Below are 26,632 nucleotides of genomic sequence, written 5' to 3'. Positions count from 1 at the left end.
ATCTGTGTTCCTACAGTGAAAGTATAGTGTGGTGAGCACTGTGTAGTGGGGCTTTGGAGCAAGACTACCTGAGTTCAAGCCTTAGCTCAGTCACTACCAGTGTAACATGGGTAAATTATTACCATCATATGCTTTTTTCACCTATAAAAACCCTATAAAAGTTGATAGAGAAACCCTCCTCAAAGCATTGCTGAAAGGCATAAATGAGCGCATATATGAGTATTTCCTGACACAGCAAGTGCTCAACAAACGTTCACTGGTGTTATTTCTACAACACAGAAGGTGCAAAGCTGGTTTTCCTTTAAAGAAATCAAGACTCAAGTTGGGAGAAATGACAAGAACCTGTGAAAAATACAACACAAAGCAGAAAGGTGTTTAATGTTAAAAACTTGACTACTGATGAAATATACAATCTCCTAGGATGATTATTTTAAATAGGACCACACTCAACTATTTATTTAGGTTCAGATGTTTGTTTAAAAAAAAAAAAAAAAAAAAGAGCTCTAATACTAGAATGAGTCCCATTAAAGTTTTGGACCTTACAGGTCTAAGACGATCAAATATTAGCATTTTTATATGGCTCAACCTAATACTTCCTAGTTATTCCTTTCTAGTTATTCCTTGAGAATCTCAAAGGTTCTCCATAGATTCACGCATGAGAGATAGAGAGCGAGAGTGTATTAGGTTTTCTGTACAACCAGCAGAAAATAATGGAATTCTGTGCCTAATTCAACTCCATTATACTGGAGCATGAAAATGAAGTTATGCCTAGTTGAGAATATTAAGGTAAACATTTCAAAGAGAATAACTAGAAAAATCTCCACTCCACTGCCTCTCTTCTTGTATAAAATCATAGTTAGTGTCTATGATTTGTGACTGTCCCCCCTACCAAAAAAAGAAGAAAAAGAAAAAGAGAAAGACAGGTATAGCCTTATTCCCCTGAGTTCAGGCCCACAGTAAAGATATTGAACTCACACTTATCACTTTAAGTTTTTCTACATAAATGTATTTTAGAGCCATCAACTTGCAAAAGGAGCACGTCAAACTTAATGTTACTCAAACTTTTCTTTAATAAAGAAAAATCAAAGAAATTATTTCACAATTATGCACAACTATGCTCAATTGACAAAGACAATTAGCTTAGGAATTTTAAGAGTAACAGAAATGGAAGAGCGTACCACCAAAAGAAAAAAAGAAAGATAAATTCATTCTATGACTAGAAAATGCTTCAAGATAAAAACATTAATTCAATAAGAAAATAGTTTTATTTCTTTTATCACAGAGACTATAAGTTTACTTACTTCTATATCAAGTTATGCAGCATACCTTCCAGTCTCTAGTTTCTCATGCAAAATTTCAGAGAGTTTTTCTCAAAGTACAGCAAATTAGTGCTAATTGTTTCAAGTTAGGGCTTAGAAGCAACCTGGAAAGCATTCTTGGAAGGCCATTTACACTCACGTGAACGAGCCCAATACCTTCTTTTTTATAATTAATCTTTATTACTAATGAGTGATTCCCCTATCCTTACTCAATAGATAAACTGCTACAAATGTACCTATAAATTAAAATGGTATCAATCAACATGGAGGACAGTAGCTGGCACCTAAATGAGATTCTGGCAGTCTCCTGGTACTGTTTTCAGAAAACAGAAAAACCACCTCATTCCAGACAATACATAAAAATAATACTTTAATGAAAGGTATTCATCCTGTCTGCTTCCCCTAAAATGCTTCTAAGAGACTCAACTAAGTAACATTAGAATACAAGAGATAATGAGAGTACCTAAAAAAAGGTAAGTAGTATACGTGAGGCCTGCTTCCTGTAATTCTAACCAAATTATCTGACAGGTAATATTTTCAGTATAGTTTTCAGAATAATTATTGTAAAAATACAATAAATACTATAATGGAAATATAGGGATTCATTTATTACTTTTTGGTTTACAAACAAGGCACCCAATAATGCTTCTATTTACTTCTTATAAAAGATTACCAATTTACATTTACAACAAAAAGCAAAAAACCCTGAACCAGCTCCTACAGACACACACACAAAAAGGGGAGAAATAAGATTTTTTTCCTCCCTGCTTCCAAGCTTTATTACCATTTTTATACCATGTTTATACCATTCTTAAGTCAAAGAACGTATTGCCATGCTGCTTTGTTGAATTTTAAAATATATTAATGTTGCCAAGTCAAACTGCAATATAGCCACAAATGATGCCACAATTGACAAATGCAGAGACTCAAGAGTGAATAGTGGGGAAAACACCAAATGTTTCACAATAAAGCTTTATCAAATGAATTAAATATTAAATTTAATTAGGTTATTGTGTTAAAAATCGAGTTCATGTAGAAAATATAATCAAACGTAACTAAAAACCATGTCTAGCAAATGACACAAACAAAAATGATTTCCAAAATCTTTGAGTTAAGCTTAAAGTCTAGTTGGTAGGGATTAACAACCTATATACTCTTCATACTAATTTTAGAACTAAGTTCTAAAATGTCATATTAATTTATTAATTTATTCATTAGTTTCTTCTGACAATGGAATTCTAAACAAACACATAACATTAATGCAGTGGCCTCAGCACCCGTCCCAGCTAGCATTTCTTTATGTTGGATTACAAGAACAATGACATAGGTCAGAAGACATACCCCCGCCGTCTGTACTTCACATGCCTGTCAAAATTGTACCTGATTCTTCTGCAAGATACAAAGACAATTCATCTGATTCTAAGTGTATTTGGCAGAAGTATTCACATCATACAAACGTTATTAGCATGTTTTCAACATATTATGGAAATGTATTTGGAGTGATGGAGTACTCAATGTATAGAGCATCTAGAGTTAATTAGTGGGCCACTTTAAATTAAAGGCATCATCATTTACTCCATTTTCAGACACTGTCATGGTCTCTCACACCTTACGCAAGGTATGGTCCTGGACCAGAGACTTAGTATCATTTCAAAGAATATTTATATATTTATATACATATTTCTTTTAAAATAATGTTTATAAGTTTTACTGCAGAAAATCTGGCTTCAACATGGAAGCATTTTTCCTTTTCAAGATTACCCACCTGCATGGAAGAAGGTGGTTTCCTTTACATTTAGTTTTTTTCACAATAACAAAATAAACTTCTTACACATTGCATTTAAATTGACAGAGAAAATTAAGGTGTAAAGTTCTATGTAACTTTTTGTATTGTGAACTGACCTCATTAAACACATTTAAGATATGCTGTTGATGATTTAAATATAGTACAACTTGATCAGCTAAATTAGAACAGTTATGCTGATCAGTCTGTTAAAACAGTAAGGAGAGTTAACTACTATTAAGCTTTAAAGGGAATAATCATCATTAAAATATACATTAATTTTCTTGCTATTACTTGTTTCTATAATGCATTTCTTTCTAAAGCTAAAACTACATGCAGAAAAAATAAATGGTATCTTGAAACTCATTCAACAGTTTGCTACTTTATGTGGTATGTAAATAAAGTCCTTTATTTAATTTTATACACGTTATTTTATGCACTATTTTTCTTGAAGGAATTCCGCTCTCAAGGTCAAAAGTTTAGTATGTGTTTACACACGTGAGAACATTCTCTTAATATTATGACTACCTGCAAATACATTCTTCCATAATAAAGCACTTTCAGTTTTCATTGGAAAGACTGTACTTAGCCTTTTAAAAGTCCTGTTAATAAAATGTCTAAGGGGAAGAGAGCACAAATACGATGAATCCCTCCCCACCTGCACCGCACTTTGCCAAAGTCTTGAGAAATCCTCCAACTTCAAAACATGAACAAAACCTTATAGGACTAATTTTTATTTGGTCATAATATGGACAAGAAAAATGTATTCCTATTCTTTTTTATAGTAATAGTCTTAATGAATCCATTCTCATTTTCCTTCAAAAAATACATAGCATATATTGATACGGATTCTCAAACCTGTTTAGATCCAATAGGGTCTTTAGAATAATTATAGCCTTCTGATTATGGAAGCAACTGATTGCTTATACAAAAATGATATGCATCAGACCACTAATCAGAAAAAGGAAAGTGAGAACATGTCTTTCATATTGGAGACCACTCAATAACTTACAGAATGATGTGAAAATAGTTTTGGCTACAGTTTTAACAAAACTAAAACCTATTTCAACTGAAGAAAAAAATCAAACACTGAAGAATGAAATATCTACCAACTTACCTAAGTATTCCTGTCCAAATAAATGCTTTCCACTGCACTATGTATTTGAGTTAGAAAGTCACTAAATGTTAAGGCATATTTTAATTAATATGTTCCAGAATTGCACAGTTATACTGGTCAGTGTTCCTATTTCCCCACTCCTACCCTCACCCTACCCCTTGTCCCCAGGGATCAAAATGTTAAAGTCATGGTTTTGGTGGCTATTGTAGATTTGAGCTGGCATGACCACAGTGTGTTCACTACATTTTTATAAGCATAAACATTAAAATGTTACATAAAATGTACCATACTTTACTCCACACTCTGATCTAAGATGGTTTAATGTCTTGACAAAAGGTGAGATGACTTAAGTACATTTTACATTTTGTGCATTCAGACCACCATATGCATAGATGTTCTAATGCTAAATTCTTGTCTTCAGTATCTCATAGTGCTGGACGCTCGGAAGTATGACAGAAACTTGTAACACAGACTAACCACAAAGTACCAGATGTTTCTTGCCATTTGTGATCTTGCAATAAAAATGCGCCAAATCAGGATCACAAGGATAGTATTGAAACCATACCGTATATTTCTCAACCTGGAAAGCAAATCAAGAGACATATCAGACAATGTTTTCTAGAATAAAATATTGTTCCATGGCAGATTACTCGATGCTCAGTTTTCAAATCCATTATTAATCTGAAACCTATTTAAAAATTAATTAGAAGCCCTTAAGTTAGAAAGTTAGCGAAAGTCAGACCTGACCATGTAGTCCATCAAATGCAGTACCTCTATTAACAATGAATAACACAAAGGTTTTTTAAAACAGTATATCTGGGATGCAAATTATTCATTCAACAAGTATATCTGGACATCTTTCTATGTGACCAGTACTAAGTATATTGTAGGTAAAACAGATATGCCCCTGTACTTCTGGAGCTTTCCATCTAATCTAAAAAGATTTGCTCATTATATACATCAGCTTCTAGATAAAATAGACATTTTAAACATCTTTAACAACTTCCAAGTTGTCAGACAAGTGAACTTCTTTAGTTATAGGTAGGTGACAGTCACATGATCAAAAGCCAACTGGACAAATCCTCATCCATGAATGAACCATGGCACTAGTCTACAGAGGAGAAACTTCCCATTCTCAAAGAGTAATCTTAATGTTACTGTGCTCATGTTTCAAAACACTTTTTTATAATTTTAATGGTGTTAGAAAAGAACACAAACATTCAGGTATGTAACAGTGCTACATAAATTCCATTAACTTCAAGGCATTCCAAGATAGGACTACAATATACATGGATATAAAAAACAAGACCTTTGAATTAAGAGTCAAAGATTAGCATTCCAGTTTCCTCTGCCACCTAACACAAATGACCTAGGCAAACACTACTTTCCTAAGCTTCACTTTCCTCAGCCATGCAACGAATTGTCCTGCAGAGCCTCATACAAGTTGGAGGTAAAGGAAGAATGATTTGAAGGTCTTAAAAACTATTATAAAAATTGTATTACAAAAACACTACAAATGAAAAGAGGTTACTATTGAAATTAACTGCATCTCTGAATTATGGGACAGCAATGATTTTTCCTGTGTCGTCTGAAGTTTTAGAACAATAAGTACATATTATGTTTATAATGAGACTAAAGGAATAATTACAACTCTGGTTTTATAAATAAAGAAAAATCTATTCTGAATGATGTATTATTTTATCTCTTTTTCCCTTCCAAAGATGTATTTGACTAGGGAAAAAAAAAAATCCAAACCAACGAAAACCCCTTCAAACAAATTACCTCTAGCTTGTTTTCTTAAATTACCTCTAGTTTAAAATACATCTTTATTTTCTCCTAATATATTTACTTCTTCAGTAGCAATATAAGGAAAGATTATACTGATTTTCAAAACTAAATTTCACCTGAAATTAGTGCTTAGGAACAGTATAAATTGACAGTAAGTTTCAATAATCATGAGCTAAATTAAAACTCCCATAGTTTCAGTCGAAAGGTAAGCACTTTTCCTAAATGCAATATATTACACTAGCAGTATCTTTCATTCAATATACCAGCTTACAAAAAAATTTTTTTGTAATGTTTCATAAGAAAGACAAGCTGAAATCAAGCTGATGTAAAAAACTTACTTGTTCAAATGTTTTCTAGCTGCAGGGAGGCCAGACATTTCTTCATTTAGTACATATTTTTTAGTTCCCATGCAGTAGTTCTCTATATATTCTGCCCAATGTAACTGCCGTACATCAATATTAAAGGTCTACAGAAACAAACAAAAAAACCCCCTACTGGTTAATTTCTTGAATAATTTTTTCATAACTAGTCAAAAATTCACATTTTAAAAAAATTTTTTAAAAGACTTATTTATTTTAGAGAGAGGCATATAGAGAGGGACAGAGAGAGCGAGCGAGAGAGAGAACCCAAGTGGATTCCCCGCTGAGCACAGAGCCCTGACACAAGGCTTGATCTCAGGACGCATGAGATCCATGATCTGGGCTGAAATCAGTGGTCAGAAGCATAATCAACTGAGCCATTCAGGTGTTCCAAATTCATACTTTTTCAAAAGCTAATTGACCATGACAAGATTACAAAATGTTTATATTAACTTTTAAAATCTTACTGCTATTCACAAAGAAATTCTTATCCCTATTTTATATCTTCCACTAAACACAGAAACATTTCAGAAGATAATCTAAAAACTCATGTCAGCATTTAAAGAGAAGTATATGAAGTGTAAGAAGAAAGAAACCTGTACCATTAAAAAAAAAAAAAAGGTAAAATTCCATTGTCCAAATAATCTGTTTTACTCACCACTTTACACATGTATTAATACATTTATTTCCAGTTTCTTTTATCTAAGTAACTTAGATTACTCTTCTTTAACACCAGTAACTCTTCTTTAACACCCTGCATACCACTCAGACTACTTTTCCTATAGAACAGTGATGACATCAAGAGAAAGAGTATATTGTGAAAACTGTCTTAGGAGTTTAGGTAACATCCATTTAATAAAAAGGATGAACAAACCTAGAAAAGAAAACTTTACAAAAATGCTACTTCATGACCGAATAAGAGGGCTGTGTACTACTCAGTGCTTCTCCATACAGAATCAGATTACTTTTTTTGGATTAATAAACAGATTATTCAGTATTTACCATCACTTATCTGAAAATATCAAGTTGTAGACCAAAAAAAAGCTACCATAAATAAACTATTAAAGTAACATTGCACTAAAATGGAGATTTGACTTCAGATATTATGAGAAGTCATTACATATGTGTAATTGGATCCTCACAGGAAAAGTGAAAAAGAGTGGAACAGAAGTACTATCCAAGAAGACAACAGTCGGAAATTTCCCCAAAACAACGATACATAAGCCAAAGACTCAAAACACACACACACCACATACACACATGTATCTAAGCACATGAGAGCAACTGTTGAAAATCAAAGATGAAAATTTCAAAGACAACAGAAAAAGGTGTTATGGATTATCTCCAAAGACACAAGTATTAAACCTGATAGTGACTTCTCAAAAGAAGCAATGGAAGGCAAAAGCCTGAGAGGATGTCTTCCAGAGCTCGAAGAAAACTGTTACCATACAATTCTATACCAGTATAAATATCTTTGACAAATAAAGATGTTTCCAGAAGAATAAAAACTGAGACCATGTGACATGAGCAGATGACTCACACCAGAGAAAATACACTAAAGGGTATTCTTTATGCAGAATGCATATGATTCCAGATTGAAGTCTATAGATGGAAGAAGAAATGAAGAGCAATGATGCTGATAAATCTATGAGAATACTTACTGCACAGACTGCAGTAAGAATAATGATTGTGAGACCTATAACGCACATGCAGAATTAAAATATGTATTGGTCTCTGCACTATCCATAAAAGGGCAGTAGTACCAGTATCATATTAGTCCTTGATAAAGTAAGGAAGGCTGCTGTAATCTCTAGAGTAATCCACCAATACAACTAATATACTTCTATGTAACTGATACAGATGGGAAAATAGAAAACTGTAAAAAATAACCTCAAAGAAAGAAAAAAGAAAGAACTTAAAATAACACAAATAGAAAGCACTAAGAGTTAGATTTAAATCAAATATTATCAGAAATTACATTATGGATTAAGTTTTCCAAGTAAGGGTCCAAAATTGTCAGACTGAAAATAAACCTCTATTCTGCTTATAAGAGAAATATCTAAAAGATAAAGATACAGAAAAGTTGAAAATACAAGGTGAGAGAAAGATATACCTTTGTACCAACAACGTATGAGAGCTCCCACTGGCCAGAGACTTTCCAGAAGTATTGCTGGCAAGGCCTGCATTTTTGCAAACTGTTAAGTAGTAAATATCTCAGTCTAGTTTCAATTTACATTTCCATTTTTATGAGTGAGGATGAGTATATTTTTGAATGGTTAAGAATCATTTGCATTTATTTGCTGTGAACTGTTCATCTCTAGCCCATTTTCAGCAGGATTATTGATAACTTTTGCCATTCCTACACAAAACTTTTTATGTAATATGAAGTGCATAGTAACATTACGTTAAGATACCACTATACACCCACCAAAGTGGCTAAAATTAAAAACTAAGATGAAAAGGCCAACTGTTCAGAGGATATATATTAACAGGAACTCTCATAAATTGCCACTTAAAATGTAAATTGGTGCAACTACTTTGGAAAACTGTTTAGCATTATCAGCTACATTGAGCATACAAATATGCTTTGACTTAGCTACTATTCTATTTCTAGAATATATCCTGTAACAAATATGTGCACATGGTTCAAAGAATTATTCCTAATAGCCACAAACAAAGAAAAAATACTGTATGGTAACATTTGCCCAAAGCCAACAATGCGTAGAACTACCATTTAGTGTTAGAATTCAAGATAGTTGTTACTTTTGGGAGAAAGTGATTACGAGGGGCCACGAGGGGATCTTCTGGGGATAATAATGTTCTATTTCTTCACCTGGGTGCTCACTTTCTGAAAATCCACTGGGCAGCATGTGTTGTGCACTGGGATGGGGGGAGGGAAGATGGGAAGGGAGAAAATAAGGATCAGGAGAAGCCACAAATCTTCTCACCTGAGATTATCTGCAGGACCCTGATACCTTACACCTTCTGCTTTGAAGGCTGTAAGCAAGGAGGAAGACTGGCTTATAAAGCCTATGGCCCAATAAGTTAAGGAGTCTTATGGAACACTTCTGCAAAAAGATAAAAACCCCAAAGCTGTAGCCTCAGAGCAAAGGCAGGAGAAAAAAGTAAACCCACCACACACAGATGTGGACAGAAAAACTGCACTCTTGATGCCTTTGTCATGCACAACCAGTACAATGAGACTAAATCTTCATTATCTAATATGGTAGCCACCACAAGCCACACACATCTCTGGGAATTTAAAAGTGGTCTGAACTGAGATGTGCCGGAGAGTATAAAATGCACACTGGGTTTCAAAGGCTCAATATAAAAAATTTGAAAGTATAATAGCCTTTAAATAGTTCTTTAAATTTTAAGTAATTTTTAAGTTTTTGTTTAAATTACATGATACAGGCACCTGGGTGGCTCAGTGGGTTAACTAGCTGCCTTCGGTTCAGGTCATGATCTCAGGGTCCTGGGATCAAGTCCCACATCGGGCTCTCTGCTCAGCGAGGAAGCCTGCTTCCCCTTCTCTCTGCCTGCCTCTCTGCCTACTTGCGATGTCTCTCTGTCAAATAAATAAATAAAATCTAATAAATAAATAAATAAATAGATAGATAAATAGATTGCATGATACTATTTTGGATATATTAAATAAAACATTAACATTTTTAAGGAAAGAAGTAGAACGAGAAAGGAAGTTGCAACTGGGAAGGTAAAAAACAAAATCTCCTTTGAGAAACTGCAATCATGAACCAGCCTACTGAAGGCCCATATTCACCTGAGTTGTGCTAAAAACTTCATCAGATATTTCAAAGGGGTCCGGACCCGTTAATGTCACCTGGCTAGTTAACACGAACAGTCCCTAGGCTTCTGGCAGAAGCAAGGGCAAATCCTTTTTGGTAAACTGCAATTTCAACACAGGCTCCAAAAAATTCCCACAGAAATCCTCAAAGAATGTGAATTTATAGTCAAACAGTAAGAAACAAGAAACAAGGTGCCATGAGTGAGACCTAGCTTAAAGGGCAGATGAAGTGGCTAATGCTAAGCTGCACAGCTTTTAGGAGTATGGATTATCAGAAATAGAATTTAAATCAATTATATCTACCATGTGTCAAAAAAATTCTAAAGATTATTAAGAAATGTAAGATTTGAAAGATACACCAAACCCCTAAAAATGAAATTACCTGAAATCAAAAATTCAGTGGGATGGCTCAGGCACAGCTAAAGGACTGCCAGAGAACTTTAATTAGACTTTGTTAGGTATTCATGTTAAAAAATCTAAGGTAACCTCAAAAAAACACACACATGAAGAGTTTAAGTCTCAAACTAACAGAGGACAAAACAAGGAGTGGTAAGAAATGTAAGAATATATGAGTAAACAATTTTGGAGAGGACTTTTTTTCCTTGAAATTTGAAAAAAACAAAGTGAAGGAAAAATGCATAAAGTCCAAGTTTTCTATAAATTTGACTAAAGGGCAAAAAAGAATCAACCTTTCAATCATACTTTGGAAGCACCTCTGCCACTCGCAAATACTTACACTATAAATTTTAAGATCAAGCAATTTTATTTTACCGCCACCAAATACAACTGAAGCTTTAATGAGACACTATAAATAGGTCAAATGTCTTTCTTGTTGCATACTGATTGTGGAAAATATCCAATTATTTCTCAGGTTGCTAATGGTTCTCCAATTAGTATACTACATATTTTCTAATATGGAACAGAAAATACTTGCCTTTTTATCTTCAGGGTTTAGTTGATTCATCAACATATTGACATTGTCAGTATTCCAAACCCAAGAATTACTTGTGAAATATTCAAGAAACACCATAGCTTTATGAAGACGAGTTATTGTTTTCATCATCCTGCATTGTAAGAAAAATGGGCAGATTCATAATTTGCATAGATTAGAAAAATCTCACTACCACCCAGGGTACCAGTTTCTATACTGATATAGAAACAGTAAAATTATAATACATAATTCAGTAAGCATACCAAATTACCAGAGAGTAAGAATATTTCTGTATCTTTAAAGAACATTTTATAAATCCAATATGGAAAAAAATTTTTAGCAGCAGCAAATGAATTTAATGCTGCCTAAGGAAAGTTCTGTTGATATATGAAATTAATTTTCAAAGGAAATACAATACTTTGAGGCCAAATTTTCTACTATAATCCTAAGCAAATAAATGGATTCAATTGGTATTCCCTTGCTCTTTGTTTTTCAGTCACATTTTAGTTCAGCTACAATTACTAAGATTTCCGGTGAATTCATAACATATGGTGTTACATTATATGCTCAACTCTTTAGCATCATGGAGGCAAAGTATACAGAAATATTTGCCATTTAATCAACTCTCTCCACATATATCTTTTAAAGTAATTTTCTCTTTAACACAGAAAGGTACCACTCTTGGTTGTCTGAATGTGCTGTGAAATCAATGACTCCAGCTTGAAACTTTCTGAGATAGATATTCAAGATATTCAATTAACACCCCAGACCCCATCATCCATCCTTATAGAAATAAGAAAGTTTGGTATTTGTTATTTGTTCTTTTTTAAAAAGGACAAGGGGCCTTAATTTTTAAATCTATCATTTTATAATGTCATGGCTCACTGTAAGTCATTGATATCATAACACTAACCAGAGTAGTAATATCTATATATAAAAATTACCTATGATAAGTAGGAAAAGGGAAGAAAGAACTTTCTGAAACAAAACACACACCCAAAATTCCTGGACTCTGATAAACAGAAAAATAATTTGTGGAAAAATAGTTTAAAAGAATTCTATTTATGTATTTCCACAATAAGGATTAGCATTTACACAGTTTAGAAAGTCCCCCAATCAGGGGTTTTAGAAATGAGGAAAATGGGAGAAAATTAGAACATCAGAAATGGGGAAAAGTCAAAGCAGTAATATTAGCTCAACAATTCTGAGGACACATTCAATACGTTTAGAAAGAAATCCTGAATCCAGAATACTACAAGAAAATGAGGCAACATGGACTATGCAAAGAAAAACTGTGGTTCATGCAAGAAAATAATCTCAAAATAAAACTTCTGTCAAACATGAGAAGAATTATGGAGCACTGAAGCTGTATTTGGACAGGAATAGTTCAGACACATAGAAAGCACATGGGGGCGGGGGGAACCAAGACATGCTCCTTTTAGAAAAGAGATTAGACCATTTTCTTCCTATTACAAAAACAAAAAAGATATAACAGGTCTGTAATTAAATCAATATCTTCTATTACAATATCTTCAAGTGTATAGTACACTTGAATTACAACATACATGTATTCGCTTAACATCATTTTCCAACATACATCTTAACAAGTTCCTCTTCCTAATTTCTTTTTCACTGACAATTCTCATCTTCAGAATCTTATCTTCAGATTCACTCAAGTAACAGAATTACCCTGCAACCAATCACTGATTCAGGCATTCAAAAATATAAAAAATTGGGAGGGAAAAAAGGAAATCTGAAAAGCCACATCCAGGTGACCTTCACAGAATATTTATCAAGCTATAAAAGTATCAGATTGAATATTATGGAGATTTAAAAAACTTCAAATTTTGCATAATCACTCTTTCGTTCAAATGCCCTATGAGCAGATCCCCCCTGAGACCACATGACTATGTATGTTCTGAGTATGTATTTATTCTTTATTATGGGAACCTGCAAAAAAATCATCACAATCCTTTAGAGTAGGGCAAGATCTGGCCCAGAATTCTCAACCTCAACACTACAGACATTCTGAGCCAAATACTTCTTTGTGGTGGCAGGGCGAGTGGGTGCTATCTTATACTTGTAAGATGTTCAGCACCCCGGCTCTATCCATTAGATGCTAGCAGCATAACCTTCCCCAGTTGTAGTAACTAAAAACATCCCCGAATACTTTCAAATGTTCCTTGATGGAGGCCAAAACTGTCCTCCACTAACAACCAGAAAGATAAAAAATATCAGATTCAGAGAAGTTAAGCTAGAAAGAATGAGGCTAAATAACTGGACTATGGAACCATTTTTCTAATGTCATTTTTAAGAGTGATGAACTATCTACTGTACTCCAAGAGTAAGAGTCAATAATTTACACTGCCTCCACTTGTAATAATAGCACACATCCTAGTCCCCAATGACTGTTACCCAGGATTCCTTATGACACATGTTTGAGTGGCACTTTTTATCATTATGTCAAGAAACAGAGGAAGTTGGATTTTTATCTAGCTGACACACAGAATGTAAATGTATAAAGTGGACACCACGAATGACACAATTAACATTACTTTAATGTAGAAGGAGGCATTATATTAAGGCTCCAATATAAGATATAAAGCCCAGTACCTTGTTCAGTAAATATCTGAACAAATTAAAGAATATAAATGATAAGACTTTGTAATTAACATTAATAAAACTGCCTAAATAAAAAACCTTTCTGGCTCTTGTTGCCTACACTTGCAAAACCACTCCTAAAAAGCCTCAACTATAATTGCGCCAGATTCAGTTGACCTAATTAATGGTGGCTTCAAGCAGGTGCCAGAAAGGTCCTGGTTGGGGGAAAGAGTAAGTGTATTTTCCATGGGGGAGGAGTAAGAACTGTTGTGGCCAGAAGGCTGACTAGAGCCAATTGCACTTTCCAAAATGGCTTCAACAATACCTTTCAACTAACTTGCTCAAGTTTTACATGATCTTGAACATTCTCTACATTCCCTTTCCTTGAATTTTGGAGGACTTGTGTGACTTGCATGTGACTCAAAGAATGAGGTGGCAGTAGTGCTGCATGGTTTCTATGGATAGGTCAGGAGATGCACACAGCTTCCACTTGCCTGCTCTAAGACCTCTCCTTGAAGCCTTCAGTCACTGGGTAAGCAGTTCATTTCCCCTAAGGCTACCACTAGGCCTTGAAAAGAGACTATAGGAGGAGATCCTGACACTTCATGAAGAGACAGCGACACAAGGTGTTTCCACTGCATGCCCCCCTTTCAACTCCATCACAACAAAGACCCCAAGCCCCCCTTTCAACTCCATCACAACAAAGACCCCAAGCCAAAACCGCCTAGTTGATTCCTCCTGAAGTCCTGATCCTGAGAGAAACAATAAACTGAAAAAATAATAATAAAGTAATTTCTGCTTTTCTAAGAGCCACTAAGTTGGAGATAATTTGTTATATAGCAACACCTACTATAAATTATTCAGTAAACTTTGGCTATTTGTTCATTAAGTTTATTAAGCCCTCCTTTCTATATAAGGCTTTGTGATACTGTTTATTCTCTTTTCCTTTTTTGACCTAGTTTTGACTTTTCAGCTCTAATATGTAACAACCTTATTAGTATCAGGAAAGCATGTAATGCCATCACTCACAAATTTACATTTGCTTTTTAGCATGGAAGATGCTGCCCATCATAAATACTCCATTTTGCAGATCTCTCCAAAAAACTTGAAACTAATTTTGATAAACTTTGGATCTTTTTTCCATTAAGTATTTCTTTACCTAAACTAAAGTTGTTCAATTTGATACCTCTCCCGTGTTTCAGTATTTAACACATTGGGTTAGGAACATAATGGACAACTGAATCCACAGAAAATCCCTGTAAGAAACTCAGATCCTGATACACTATAACTGGCAGATACCTCACTTTTATTTTTTGAACAATTGATGGAAGTTCTGGAATCAGCATCTTCTTTATATATTAATACTCAAATCCTGAACTCTCCAATCAAAGGTTCCACTGTAATGCCAATGTAGTTAAAAAAAATAAATATATTTATGGTACATTGCACTATAATTCTGGTAAAGACAGTAGGAGGACTTTAAGTTTGTGGCGTTTCAATAAGAAAGAAAAAAGAATGAAAGGATATATAACAACCATAAGAAAATGGAAAGCTTCCCACTTGTTAACTTTTGTTTTAAACTATGACATTCTCAACCTGGAAAATTAGTCAAAAATGTAATTACTGTATTATAAGCTGAATGGGCAGCTGAGATATTTCAGACCATTAATTTTCTAGAAGCATTCTATGTTTTTCCACATATAACTGCACAATCCACTCATAGCAAACATTTTACCCTCAATCCCCTATAGACTCACCTCTAAGTTTTTAAGGTGGGGGAGAGGGGCTCAATTTCAGCTTATAATAACAATGACAACCTCGATGCTGGACATTTCCTCTAATATGGGATTTTGGAGGATCAATTCCCCAATAAGAATGAGATCCACAATTAGCCTCCCCAAATATCCTCAATTTCTAAGAAATGTCCTAGCATCCTGATTGTGATTGTGATTAATTGGGTTAGTAATTCTAAAGGTAAAGCTCATGCTAGCGGACTTCTTTGTCTCTCCAGCAAGCTTCCACCACCTTACCAATACATAGGTGTATTTACTGCTATTCTTCTTACCACGGTTTCTGACCTGTCAACCTGAGTGCAAGATCGAGCAATAATGCAGGCACTGTATGTCTGACACCCTTCCAATAATGAAGCAATAAGTTGTTGGAATACAACTTAATATTGGGGCGCCTGAACACTTGGTTTAAAGGATTCATCTTGAAGGAATGATTTAGATAATATCCTGTAGGAAAAATAAGCGTCAGAGCATTTTGAATGTTATTTGTTATTCAGAAAATATACCTAAAGTCAGACCTAGAATTCAGCACACGACAATAATTTATCATCCGAACTTCAAAATAAATCAGAGTAAGTGACAACACTACCTTTGCTTTTCTGACAAAGTCTTAATTTCAAGAGTCTTCTCATTCACAAAAGGCCATTAAGCCTTATCATAAGCATAAACAAATACAGAGTTAATGAATATGCATTTTAGTGTAAGCATGGGTTGTTTAACAGTCAGAGGAACAGATAAGACAGAGCTAGTCACCATTACCTTGGGCTTCTTCCAGTCATCCTGAGGTAGATATCATACAGGAATGCTGGGGCCTTATGGCTTACAGCAATCCAGTAATGATATAAAAGGTGATTGGAGGTTAGATTTACATTGGGCCGTCTGAAGGCCTGTTCGAGAGGATTCCTCTTGAAAGTGGAAATTACATGGTATTCTGAGGAAGAAAAGTTGTGTAACAGCTTTGATAATAACCATGTAATGAAGTTTTGAAAAAAAAAATCATGTTTTTACAAAGCAAAATATTTTACCAAAGATGTCAGAGTTCGCTCAATTAAAAAACAAACTTTTCTACTCTCGATAGTAGCTAAGAGAATATGGGTATTAGACTGCTGAACTCGAGTGGTTTTAGAACTGTCACTATGAATTTTAATTAGATAAATGAATTTTTGCTACAATTCACTCTTAAAAATCCTTTTAATGTTTTACCGATGTCATTTTACAATTTCACTTTCTATAGTTCACCTCTCACGATAGCTTCTTTCTTTCTGTTCCTCTTTCCAGATTCTTATTACTGTATACTTACTTAAAAAAGAAAAGGAAAATCATCATCCTTTGCTTATAAATAATTAAGCTGCACAATGCTCAAATTAACATACATCAACAAGCTTAAAACAACCCAAAATTAATTTCTGCTGTAATTTATTTAGATAATACAATATCAACAAAATCAAACCTATTAGCTATGTTAATACTTCAATGAAAACATATATTGAGAAATTCACTTAAAAATAATGCTCAACTTGATTTTTACTAAACTTTACAACACAATGGGAGATTACAAAAACCTAACTCATTTCAGTGTTTCAAAATCCTTAGAAAAATACTATTTAAATAACTATCAAAAAATTTAAATCACCCTAGACTGGATGGTTTTCTTATAAGGGCCAATCTTTAAACTGAAATAAAAATGGCACAGAAAAACCCCAGGACAAATGACATATTTACTTTAAAATCAAAACTGTTCTGTAAGGGCAACAAAAATTGTCCAATGAGAGGTAAAATAAGACCCTTACTAAATCAATGGCATCAATATCTCTTAATTTAAAGTTTGAAAACATAAACAACTTAAAAATTATTCAATTTCAGTAGGCTTTATGTTCTATTAAGCCTACTTTAGAACAGGCAATATAGCACAAACACATATTCCTGCTAATTTGTGAATTTCAATAAATTAGTAAATGTAATAGAGAATACTCTGGCAAATCATATCCTACTTGCTGACTCCTTAATTTAATACTCTTGGGGTAGTTGGCTACCTAGGAAGCCAGGAGCTAGTTGGCTCCTGTGATAAAACAACTCTTAGAGCTGGAAGTCATACTGCCTATGGATAGACAACATCAGGACTCAAAGTACCCACGAGGGACGGAAAAAACCACTGTTTCCTTGCCAGGGGCATTTGTCTGTGAGGGATGCTACAGATGGCAGCAAGAAAACAGTAACAGTCAGAAAAGGGTGGGCCAAGGAGGGAATATACTGCAGGATATTTTTAAATTTATGGAATACTACTAAGGACCACAAAGCAGTATAGGTATAGATACTCTAACATGGCAATTAAAATAAAAATAAATTGGTAACTCAGTGGCTTTTTAATGCTTTGTGGGTATATTCTAACATAAAAACTCAGCGAATATTTTAAATAAAGATTTACTCTAACATTCAAAAACACAGGTAAAATCATACCAACTTCACCCCAGTGGAAAGGATTAGTGCTGCCTGTTGTGCAATTATACACCATGATGTTTCTTGGTCTGCAAAGACAAAGATCAAAGCAATGAAACATAAAAAGAGGCCAAACTTACCCAATCTGAATCTTATACAATATTCAAATAGGAAGAAATAAGGATAATGGGTACCTTTTCTACACTGATTATTTCAAAAACCATCCTTAAACAATTAATCTTTGTGTCTGAAGGACTATTTACAACCACCCTTCCCCCCACCAAAAAAATTATTATAAAATAATTCAGTATTTTTCTCTTCTCATATTTTTCTTCCTTATAATAGCAGCAGTATCTGTTTTTAAATGTAAGGAAAACAAAAATGACAAACAACCTCAGCTCTTCCTATCTCCTTCGCATTCCCAGAGGTTTTAGTTTAAAACTTACGGACTGAGTTCCCTTTTACCAGAAACAATATACTCGTATGATCATATCCCTCCTTTTTTAGGATATAAAATTCTGATTTAAAAAATAAGGGCAGTTTATGGACTAGAGAAAAAAATGTTGAAAAGCTTAAAATTTAAGAGTTACCTGTAAATGATACTACTCCCTTTTAAAAAGAAACCTGAGTTACTTAAATTTGCTCTAGTGGGGCAAATGGGTGGCTCAGTCAGCTACGTGTCTACCTTCAGCTCAGGTCATGATCCCAGGGTCCTGGGATCAAGCCCCATATCAGGCTCCCTGCTCAATGGGGGGGGTCTCCTCCCGCCCCCCCCCCCGGCCCCTCCTCCCTGCTTGTGGGCTCTCTGTCTCTCAAACAAACAAACAAATAAATAGATAAACTTTAAAGTTGCTCTAGTATGCCATGTTTGATATATGTAAGCCATTCTCTGAGAATTTCAGGTTTTTATATGACTATACCAAGTTTTACTTTGGATTGTAAAAGCCCTGGGGGGTTCGCAGGGTTTTGGGTTTTTCTCATTCTTAGTCCCAAATGAACTTGTCTATCCTAAAGATAGTATATGGAAATTAATGTTAATTCTTAATGACAACTGATGGGACTACTTGCTATAATACTCCCTATGATTAAATCAATTCCTGCAACAGATAATACCTGGAAGTGATAATACCTGTACCTATTGATATGGAAATTATCAGTACTGAGGGACTAATAACATTAGCCATTAACTCCGTTTTCCCTTCACAGTTACTATGTATTTAACAAGCGACATTGTCACCTCATATACCTATTAACTCCGGAATACCAGGCTGCCGCAAGACTCGTGTTGACAACTACATCTACAGGAACAAGATCTGCAAGGGCATTGTTGGAGGCACGCATTGTTCGAAGAATTCCTTTCCCTGCCTTTGTTGAAATTAAAAACAACACCTTAAGATTTATAAGCCAGAGAGCATCCTTACATACATACATACATACACACACACGCACACAGAAAACAGAAAAATATGCAGAATGTTAAGTAAGTCATAAGTTTTACTTACCGCAATAAAGAGACCACTTGGTCCATTAAAGTTATCAATCCATCCCTAATACAAAAATTAAAAATAGGGGGAGCTTAGAAATACTATAGAGATTTATTATTTGAAATATATAACCCCATGTATATACTTAGTTGTCTTCTAAAAACTAAAAAAGATAGCATTCAGATCAGAGTATTTCTCTCCTTCTATAACAGAAGCAGTGTTCTCCTGATACTGCAAATGGTGAAATTAAGTCATTTTCAAAGGGTTATCTACTCTTCCATTAACTCACTACAAAGAGAATTCAATAAAAAGGAGTTTATATCTGTCAAATATTTTAGCTAAATTACACCTACTCAACTTTGATTTTGTTCTATTTACTGAAGCAGCATCCTGAGATTAGGCGAAAATGGGAAATCCTCCTCAAAATTACTGAATAAAACAGAGGAAAAGACAACACTGTCAAAACAACAAAAGAGATGCTCTTACTTACTATCATTACAGAGACCTAGGTGTTTTGTACATCAATTTATCTCTTAGTTTTTATCTATTTTCTCTTATTCCAGGGATTCACCAATACCATTAATAGCCTGCTTTTCTATAGCAAATTATCATAGAAATCTCTTATGCTTTTCTAAGCTTATGATCTTTACAGGGAAGGCTTGGAAGGCTTGCCTCTTTTTGGTACCCCAAAACAAACAAAATAAAGTCAGTTCCTGAATAATCTTATCTCTATTTCTTTCATCTCCACAAGGGAAACTATGGTGCAAAAAAAAAAAAAAAAACCCCAAGTAAATAATTTTAAAAACAAATGCTGATGTGTCAGAGTCCAATATCTTGCCAGTTAAAGAGAAAACATAAAATGCAAGGTCTACTTTGACTCCAGACAACATGGCAGCCTTTCATTTAATTATCAGTTAAGATTTTTTAAATGTTTATCTGTATTTCTATATACACAGTATCATATTACAAAAAAGTACCAATAAGTGTCTCTTTCTATGAATGAGAACAATTTTGCCATAGTAAGCCAGGTACAGTAAATAACACCTGCTCAAACAACTGCTCTTTTTAAACAACAAACAACAAACTCTTTTTATACAAAGATAAGACTTAAAATTCTCAATGCCATTATTCACAAAAATTTCTCACAACTTACTGGAAAAGGTTCTTTCCAACTGGCACCAACAATCGATGGCCTTACAATCGCCACATTTAGCTTTGCTCCTTCTTGCTGTACAACATATTCTGCCAATGCTTTTGTGTATATGTATGTATTAGGTCTGTCTCCTATCAACTTTGGTGTGATATCATTTACTAGGCCATCATCCATCCACCTGGTTAGCAAAGAAATTGCATGCAAAAATATTTTCAGATGTTTTACTATAAAATCAGAACCACTTAACTTTGCATATACAACATATCTGTTGCTGACTCAAATGATTTGACAACTTTTACTTTAAAAAAAAAAAAAAGGGAATTGAATCTTACTTTCATTAAACATCAACTACAAGTCCACAGCTCTTATATGTAATTTCTATATCCGAAAAGCTCTGAAAGCCAACAGAGTTCTTTCATAAATAATATGGTGGTGGTAATAACTGATCTGAACTGATTTATGGCCTTTTAAAAAGTACCACTTAGGGTAAATATTCATATACTTCATATGCTTTTGATCAGGGGTGCTATCCCGGATCTAGCTGAAGTTACTTCATATTACAGAGTACATAGATTACATTTCCTTACTGACATCCAGAGAAATTCCAAAATATATCTGGCCGCAAAGGTTTCAGATTAGGAATTACAGATCCACCATACAACCACCAAAACAGCACCATATGTTAATTTCTTGCAATGAACACACATTTATAATTAATATAAAAGGTCTAAGGATCTAAGTAGTTCATGTAAAGCCCTTAAAACTGTTACATTCTCACCAGCAAGACTAACAAATACTAAGGTAAATGATAAAATGCACTGAACCATGCTATAAAAATTCAATTAGCAACCTACTATGTAGTCACAAAATTCCTCTAATTCTCGTAGTGTCTCTGAAGAAAAGCTCTACTCTGATCATCTGTAAAAGGAGGGTGATATGCTAGGTGATATCCATGATCTTTCCAATTCTACATTTCCAATTCCACTATGTTATGTACCTATTTTCAGATATTCTTCTTGTCTATAATGTTATATACAGAGTTGTACATTCAGTATAATGTCACACTCTAAAACTACCCATACTAACTGACGAGGAAGCATAAAACAGATTATCAAGATAAGTTTTCTTCTGTGTGTAGAAGTACTTTTTGTGTGTGGAAGAAAAAGAATCTAGGGAAACTGAAGGGAGGTTGCTACTCAACTTAGGAAAAATTCCACAGTGGAAATGAGTCTTAAAAAATGGAACAGTTGCTGCACTAGAACAATAGCATAAAGTATGAACTGGCTAAACCAAGGAGAGATGTTAGCCAGGAAGCCTCATCACTGGGAGTGAGTTTACAGAGCCAATCTATGAGCTGCCCTAAAATGATCTATTAGCTAGATTTCTTTGTGCGCAAAGAAAAGAAATACAGAATTACAAGTGCTTTCTCAGCAACTTAGATGTTTAGATATACCAACCACTAAAAAGAGAAAAAGTAAAAAGATTCTTTAGTTTCTGCATTCAACTTTTCCCTGAGATAGTAAACGCTTCTGACTACTGACCTGCGGGGACGAGGAGGTAAGTATTTGGGACCATCTGAGAAATGGAGTCAGAAAACAGAAACAGGGAACTATAAGAATGTCTTGGTAAACTCCTATTCTTACTTATTTTCTTATAACCTGTCTTCTTCCTCAGACTGATCAGCAGGAAAGCCTTAAAGAAAAAAACTTATATGTGCTTATTCTAGGAAAAAACTTGGGAAAACAATGAACACTCTCTAGCATCCTTAGGAAAAAAATAATTTGAGAAAGCAGGGACAGTAGACAGAGCTGAAAGTAGATAGTATCTCTAAGAAGAAAGGAAACCTAAGGGAAACAAAGAACAAAAGGACAAAGTCCACAGGGCTGTTATTGGAGTTGATTAATGAGTATGTTCAGATATGATGGACCAAGAATTTTCCATAACTCTAGTCCACTAAAGAAGAAAAGACCTTTCTTTTTGTTTTTGCTCTGATCCTATTTGTTTGGTTCACTTGATGAGAAAGTGCAGCCTGAAGTAAATGAAATCTTGACCCTGCTGACTTCACTTATGCCATATCTATCAAATATTCACAAGTATTTCTCAAATAATTGCTGATATGATCCTAATCCTTAGAAAGATAATAAACAACAACACTAGGAGTGTCATTTAAAGGAATGGGACTGGACCATCTAATAATTTAAGGCCTCTACACAGATACTCTCCACTTAGGGGAAAAAAGAATCAATTAGAACCTTGCCATTGAACAGCCAAGTCATTAGTCTCCATGGGTATCAGGCACTTCTTATAGTTGCTAGATTAACTCCCTGAAAAACAGAGGCCCTAATATCATGGATGGGTTGTTCAGAGACCTTCCTCCAACCTTCACACCTGGTCAAATGTGAAAGATCCACCCTGACTTCAGCAACAGTCATTCAGAAATAAATCTGGTCTACGGCCATACCACCCTGAACGCGCCCGATCTCATCAGAAATAAATCTGCACAGTAAGAACATAGTAGATATGTAATAATTGGTTGAATAAGGAAGAGATAAATGTAAAGATATGCATAGGTAGAGAGAGAGAGAGAGAAAGAGAGAGAAACTGAAATAGACCAAGAAATACACACAAATAGATAAACATGGGTCCAAGGTTTGGGGATCAAATCAAATATGTATCAATTTAAAACAAACATACTCTAAAGAATCAATCAGCTTCTTGGGATCCACAGGAGGCGGGTAGACTACTTCATCAATATGCTTTCGATTGCAGTAGGCATATGCTGTTGATACATGCATGAATACTTCCAGATTCTTCATTTGTTGTGCAAGGAGAATAAGCTGGCGTGTAGCAATCACATTTAACTGAACAGCATCTCTATAAAAGAAAAAGTGACAATGAAAAATTAGGAAGCTTTCCCAGTGAAAACTTAGAAAGTCATTTATTTCACCTGCTAAAATATTTTTATTTCCAGTAGACAGAGACTTTTTTGTTTCTTTACAACTGATCCCTTAGGTCTGGTCTTGTATCTTATTTCACTATAAAGTACATCTATTCTATCAGTTGAGGTTAAAAAGAAAGATATTCCGATTTTATAAAAGAAGCCTCACACTAGGATTTTTTAAAAAATTAAAATTTTTAAATTACCCAGAAATAAACACAAGTAACTTCAGTCTTTGGATTTTATACATACATTTTGAAGTCCTATTACACTTCTCTTGCACCTTGGTTTTTAAAAACACACTGTTTCATGATATGGAATTACAAATAAGTAATCAGGATGGTGAAGTAATTTTAAAATGCTAAGGCAGAGTCACTAATAAAGGTAAAACAGTCAAAGAAAACTCAGAAACATTAAGTCATATTAACATATAATCAAGTAATAATATGTCTATTTCCCTGTGTAGCAATTAATCCAAATACTTTTTAAAGACCAGCTTACAATTTCAAAGGTGTATTATAATAAAATGGGTATATTTTGTCACAAGAGGCACATGCAAGACACAAAAATGATCTATATAGTATTCTCATTGAAATTTATCCAAAGTAAATAATTTCACAAATGCAAAAATATATATGCAGAAAAATAATGAAGCCTCATCCAGTAATAGCAAAAGCCTAGAGAACATAAATGTTTACTATGAATGAAATGAATAAACTTTAACATAGCAGGTATTTTATCATAACGAAAGAATAGAGTCATTTAAAATAATTATATGGTAAGTATGAAAACATGGGAAATCTGCATGAATATTTTAAAAATATATATATTGTAAAGTAAAGCAGGATTAAGAACAAGACTCTGGAATAAGACCTGGGTTCAAATTCTGACTTGGGCTCCTCATGAGCTAGCACTCAGGGACCTTATATAGTTAGTCAAGCACTCAGGCCTCAATTTCCTCACCTATAAATGGGAACAGTCTACCTACTAGGATTTGTATAAAATTAAATGAAATAAATAGCTTGCAAATATTTAGCATTACTCATTCCTAAACAGGCACTAAAACAGGCATTCAGTAAATATAACTAATGGTAATGAGCTGGTGGGTAGTTTTTACTTGTTATTTGAACGAAAAAAAGGTTGTTATACTCAACCCCAATAATACTGTAATAAAACTGGCCAAGTAATACATTGTTGGTGACCACATTGATATAACTGATTCAAAAGAGATTAACAGGGGCGCCTGGGTGGCTCAGTGGGTTAAGCCGCTGCCTTCGGCTCAGGTCATGATCTCAGGGTCCTGGGATCTAGCCCCGCGTCGGGCTCTCTGCTCAGCAGGGAGCCTGCTTCCCTCTCTCTCTCTCTCTCTCTCTGCCTGCTTCTCTGCCTACTTGTGATCTCTGTCTGTCAAATAAATAAATAAATAAATAATCTTTTAAAAAAAAGAGATTAACACAAAGTACCGGGAAGTACAGAAATGATATAATTACTAATCTAGTTAACCTACTGAAATTAACTCAAAGGAAAAACTTGGTCTAACTGTAATTTTTCAAAGAAAGAAATGAAAATTTCCTAAATTTGCTATACCTAGTGAATATTATACACATATTATGATGTATCAACATAGTGGAATACCATCACATCACAAAAATTTTAACCATGAAAAGAATTAGAAATGTGGAAATTGTTTCCCTAAGTAAAATCAGAAGCTCTTTCTTTACATTTTATGTAAAACAATGTATGTTCAAAGACAGACCACGAGGGAATGTTTTTAAAATTATAATAGTTTTTAAGAACTTCCCCAAGTTCTTACATTTTCAGTATTTAAGAAGAAAAAATCCAACTATTCTTTTAAAAGGCCAGGATATGTCACTGATAGAATCTGGTCCACTTGACTATAAAGCAGTCCTTTGATATCTATTCACATTTGGAAAACAATGGAGATGGGGAGGGTACTGTTGTGAGAAGAACTATACAGAAAATATTCTGTTACAGGTTCCTGAGGACAGGACAACAAGTTCTGGGTCACCAAGAACAAGAAATAATTTAAGAGAGAAAAAGTCCTGTGCATTATTTTTTCCTTTAATTTAATAGTATCCGAGGGTTCATGAAAACATACTGGAAGGTATTTTTTTTTTTTAATGAAGTAATTGGTTTGAGGTCTTAGATCACAAATGTATCTTTTTGCTTCTTTATCTTAACTAAGGGGGGGAAATCTGCTCAAATGGAAATTCAGCAAAAAAGACATGTCACAGAGAGGATACAGTCCACTAGACTGTAAGGCAATATGCTATTTTCTTTTGCATTTGTAAAACAATGAAGCAAGGGAGAGTAATGTTTTGGGAGCAGTACACAAAGGATATTCTGTTACAGGTTCTTGAGGACAGTGACAGAATTTCTGGGTCACTGAAAATAAGGAATAATTTCAGAGAGAACATTCCTGTACCTTGTCTGCTACCCCTGTACCTGAGAGCACAAACCTGAAAGCACATTACATACCTACATAAGTAACTCTCAGTATCTCTGCAAGGCTAATAATCTCACTCTGTTTTACCACCATTCAATTTCTACTCCAACGAACTTTAGGCTGAGACCCTGACATGTTAGATCAGAAAGCCAAAAAATAATAATATTCCCATCGTTTGATTATATGGAGCCATAAATCATCTCAAATAACATTAGCTTTTGGAGGAGGGGCAAAATGAACACATCTTTGTTAATTATGATCCATCATTAATGTAGACATAGAAGTCACTTCAAAAATAAATAAATAAATAAGAAAGAACTCTATTTGAACTGCCAGTAAATCTTCTTCATCTGCCTTGTGCAGATATATATCCTGGATGGTTCAAAATCTGTGTTGGTAATACTTGTAAGACTTTAAACCAGAGATCTCAGCTTGGCATGATGAACACCTGAGAGCTTATTAAAAATGTAGATTGCTGGACCTCATCCTCAGACACTTTGTAATATCTGAATTGAAGCCTGGAAAACTATATATATTACGTATATATTTATTTATATAGTTTTATATATTAAATTATATATATGAACATATATATTCATATTTAAGATTTTATTTTTTTTTTATGTAACCTCTACCCTCAGTATGCAGCTCAAACTCATGA

At 34.1% G+C, this 26,632-nt stretch overlaps 1 protein-coding gene across 6 annotated transcripts in view; it reads right to left on the bottom strand.

Annotated features, from left to right (window-relative positions):
* Positions 1-1,906: 1,906 nt before the first annotated feature.
* Positions 1,907-26,632, bottom strand: part of FAR1 (fatty acyl-CoA reductase 1) — a 91,952-nt gene continuing 67,226 nt past the window's right edge. For 5 of the 6 annotated variants that reach the window (XM_059136752.1, XM_059136729.1, XM_059136744.1 and 2 more), the window contains 9 exons: positions 23,261-23,440; positions 20,567-20,744; positions 19,432-19,476; positions 19,176-19,294; positions 17,951-18,018; positions 16,253-16,424; positions 11,106-11,235; positions 6,346-6,473; positions 1,907-4,799 (listed from right to left, as the gene is read on the bottom strand). In XM_059136752.1, coding sequence (XP_058992735.1) covers positions 4,637-4,799; positions 6,346-6,473; positions 11,106-11,235; positions 16,253-16,424; positions 17,951-18,018; positions 19,176-19,294; positions 19,432-19,476; positions 20,567-20,744; positions 23,261-23,440 — 1,183 coding nt within the window. In that variant the 3' untranslated portion in view covers positions 1,907-4,636. Of the gene's footprint in view, positions 4,800-6,345; positions 6,474-11,105; positions 11,236-15,768; positions 15,941-16,252; positions 16,425-17,950; positions 18,019-19,175; positions 19,295-19,431; positions 19,477-20,566; positions 20,745-23,260; positions 23,441-26,632 lie in introns of all 6 variants that reach the window. The other variant, XM_059136721.1, reaches the window with a different exon arrangement.

Source organism: Mustela lutreola, chromosome 1 (genome assembly GCF_030435805.1).
Source record: "Mustela lutreola isolate mMusLut2 chromosome 1, mMusLut2.pri, whole genome shotgun sequence".
NCBI classification, from domain to species: domain Eukaryota; kingdom Metazoa; phylum Chordata; class Mammalia; order Carnivora; family Mustelidae; genus Mustela; species Mustela lutreola.
Note: the sequence above shows the minus strand (reverse complement) of the source record. Positions and strands in the feature narration are given on the sequence as shown.